At 53.8% G+C, this 2,268-nt stretch overlaps 1 protein-coding gene across 1 annotated transcript; it reads left to right on the forward strand.

Annotated features, from left to right (window-relative positions):
* Positions 1–1,748: 1,748 nt before the first annotated feature.
* ETH_00032730 (uncharacterized protein) lies at positions 1,749–1,922 on the forward strand (the record flags this gene model as incomplete). The annotated part of the gene is made up of 1 exon (XM_013379217.1): positions 1,749–1,922. A coding segment is annotated over one exon (174 nt), but the record flags the coding sequence as incomplete, so codon positions are not given.
* Positions 1,923–2,268: the final 346 nt, after the last annotated feature.

The raw sequence follows: 2,268 nt of genomic DNA on the forward strand, positions 1-2,268 counted from the left end.
CAGCAGCAGCAGCAGCAGCAGCAGCAGCAGCAGCCTGTTGCGCGGCCGCAGGACCTGAGCAAAATGCTGCTGATGCTGCCAGCAAATCGACAGACACATATTATTGAATTTGTCTTCGTGCTGGAGACAGAAGGCCCCAGGAGGCCCCCTTGCTCCGATATCAAGTACTGCTGCTGCTGCTGCTGCTGCTGCTATTGCTGCTGCTGCTGCTGCTGCTGCTGATTGGTGTTTCGCTGCTGCTGCTGTGCTTTGGCGGTCTCGCTTCGTCTTCTTCTCGCCCGACAGCTGCACAGCAGCACCAAAGGGGCGAAACCTTCGCTGCTGCTGCTGCTGCTGCTGTTACTGCTGTTACTGCTGCTGCTGCTGCTGCTACGTTAGGAGTCTGTTGGCGCGCCGGTGTTCTGGGCCAATTTTCCCCATTTGATGCTGCTGCTGCTGCTGCTGGTTTGTGCTGCAGGGCCTGCCTCATGTGAGTGGATTTTAATTTTTCTTTGCTGCTTCTCCTGCTGCTGCAGTGTCTCTCCACCTCGGCTTCCCCCCATTCCCTCCTTGCACCTCTCTCTGCTGCTGCTTCTGCTGCTGCTTCTGCTGCTGCATTGTTGCTGCTCTGCACCCGTGCTGCTGCTGCCCCCCCTTTGCTGCAGCACCCTTAGCTGCTGCTGCTGCTGCACTGCTGCCTGCTGGCTCTCCCCTCCGTCCCCCCCTCCACCGCCGCCGCTGCTGCTGCTGCTGCTGCTGCTGCAGGCTAGTTGCTGCGCTGCTGGGCCACCTGGGCCCGGGGGGCTGCGTGTCTGCGCTGCGTGCTGCTGGGCTGGCAGCAGCAGCAGAAGTGACCTTGGGGCGCAGCGCATGCGCAGCAGAGCTGCGGCTGGCGTTAGCAGCTCCTGGGGGGGCCCTCAAACACTTGGCCATTGAGCTCGCGGGAAACCTCTTTTTTGGATATCTTCAGTGAGGGTTTGCGAGGGTTTGGAAGGGTTTGGCGAGGGTTTGAAGAGGGTTTCGAGAGGGTTTGGAAAAGGGGCTGCAAGGGGGGGTTCAGGGGCTTCAAAAGGGTTTAAAAAAGGGTTTAAAAGGGTTTTAAATGAGGGTTTGAGGGTTTGCGGGGGTTTAGAGTGCCTGCGGGCTTTGTAACTTTGAAGGGATTTTTGATATTCTTTTTGTCTCCTTTTATTTTCTTTTTAATCCTCGTTTTATCAAATAATAATAAACAAATAAACAAACAAATAACTAACTAAATAAATAATAAATAATAAACAAACAGATAAGTAAATAAATGACTAAGTAAATAAATAAGTAATAAAGCAGCAGCAAAGTTTGGTTTGCTGCAGGCTTTTGAAGCAAATAAACAAACAAATAACAAACAGAACAAAGTATTTAGATAGACAATAAGCAAATAAACAAGCAAATAACTAAATGAATAATACTAAATAAAAATAAGTAAATAAATAAAAATAAATAAAAATAAATAGAAATAATACAAGTTTGTTTGCTGCAGGCTTTTGAAGCACGGAGTTTTGTCTTTGTCTCCGTGGATCTTCTCGCGGCTGTCTTCGGAGTTAAGTGCTTTTCATTTGCACGAGAGGCAGCAGCGGTGCATCTCGGGGTCTTTGTCGGGCCTTGCTGCTGCTGCTGCTGCTGCCTGTGGGGCCCCGCAGCAGCAGCAGCAGCAGGGGCCCTCCGTCAGCCTCGACCCGGGGCCCCCCGAGGGCCCCTCCAGGCAGCCACTTATGCCCCTTTTTAGTCCCTTAATGGAAGCAGCAGCACTAGCAGATGCTTTGCAAGCAGGAGCTGCTGAAAAGGCCTTTCTAGACAACTGGCTGCTTCCCGAGCAGCAGCAGCAGCAGCAGCAGCAGCAGCAGCAGCAGGTGCAGGACGTGGCCGCGCTGCTCTCTGCGCTCACCCCCGACCGCCTCGTCTTAGTGGTAAGCAGCACAGAGCCCCCGCAGCAGCTACGGCCAAACTGGCTAGCTAGCTGGCTAGCTGGCTAGCTAGCTGGCTAGCCAGCCAGCTAGCTGCCTGGCTAGCTGGCTGGCTAGCTAGCTAGCTAGCTGTTGCCCGAGCCTGTGAAGCCAGAGCGCCCAGCGGGCAGCTAGCGACTGAGTCCAAGAGCCTAGTTACTAGCTAGCTAGCTGGCCAGCCCTTGGTCCAGCTAGCTAGGTAGCTAGCCAGCTAGCTGTCTAGCTGGCTAGCTAGCCAGCTCTGTAGCGAGCTGGCTAGCTAGCTTGCTAGCCAGCCACCTACCTCCCCACCTACCTACCCACCTACCTA

This window comes from Eimeria tenella, genomic scaffold (genome assembly GCF_000499545.2).
Source record: "Eimeria tenella Houghton genomic scaffold, Eth_scaff1594, whole genome shotgun sequence".
Taxonomy (NCBI): domain Eukaryota; phylum Apicomplexa; class Conoidasida; order Eucoccidiorida; family Eimeriidae; genus Eimeria; species Eimeria tenella.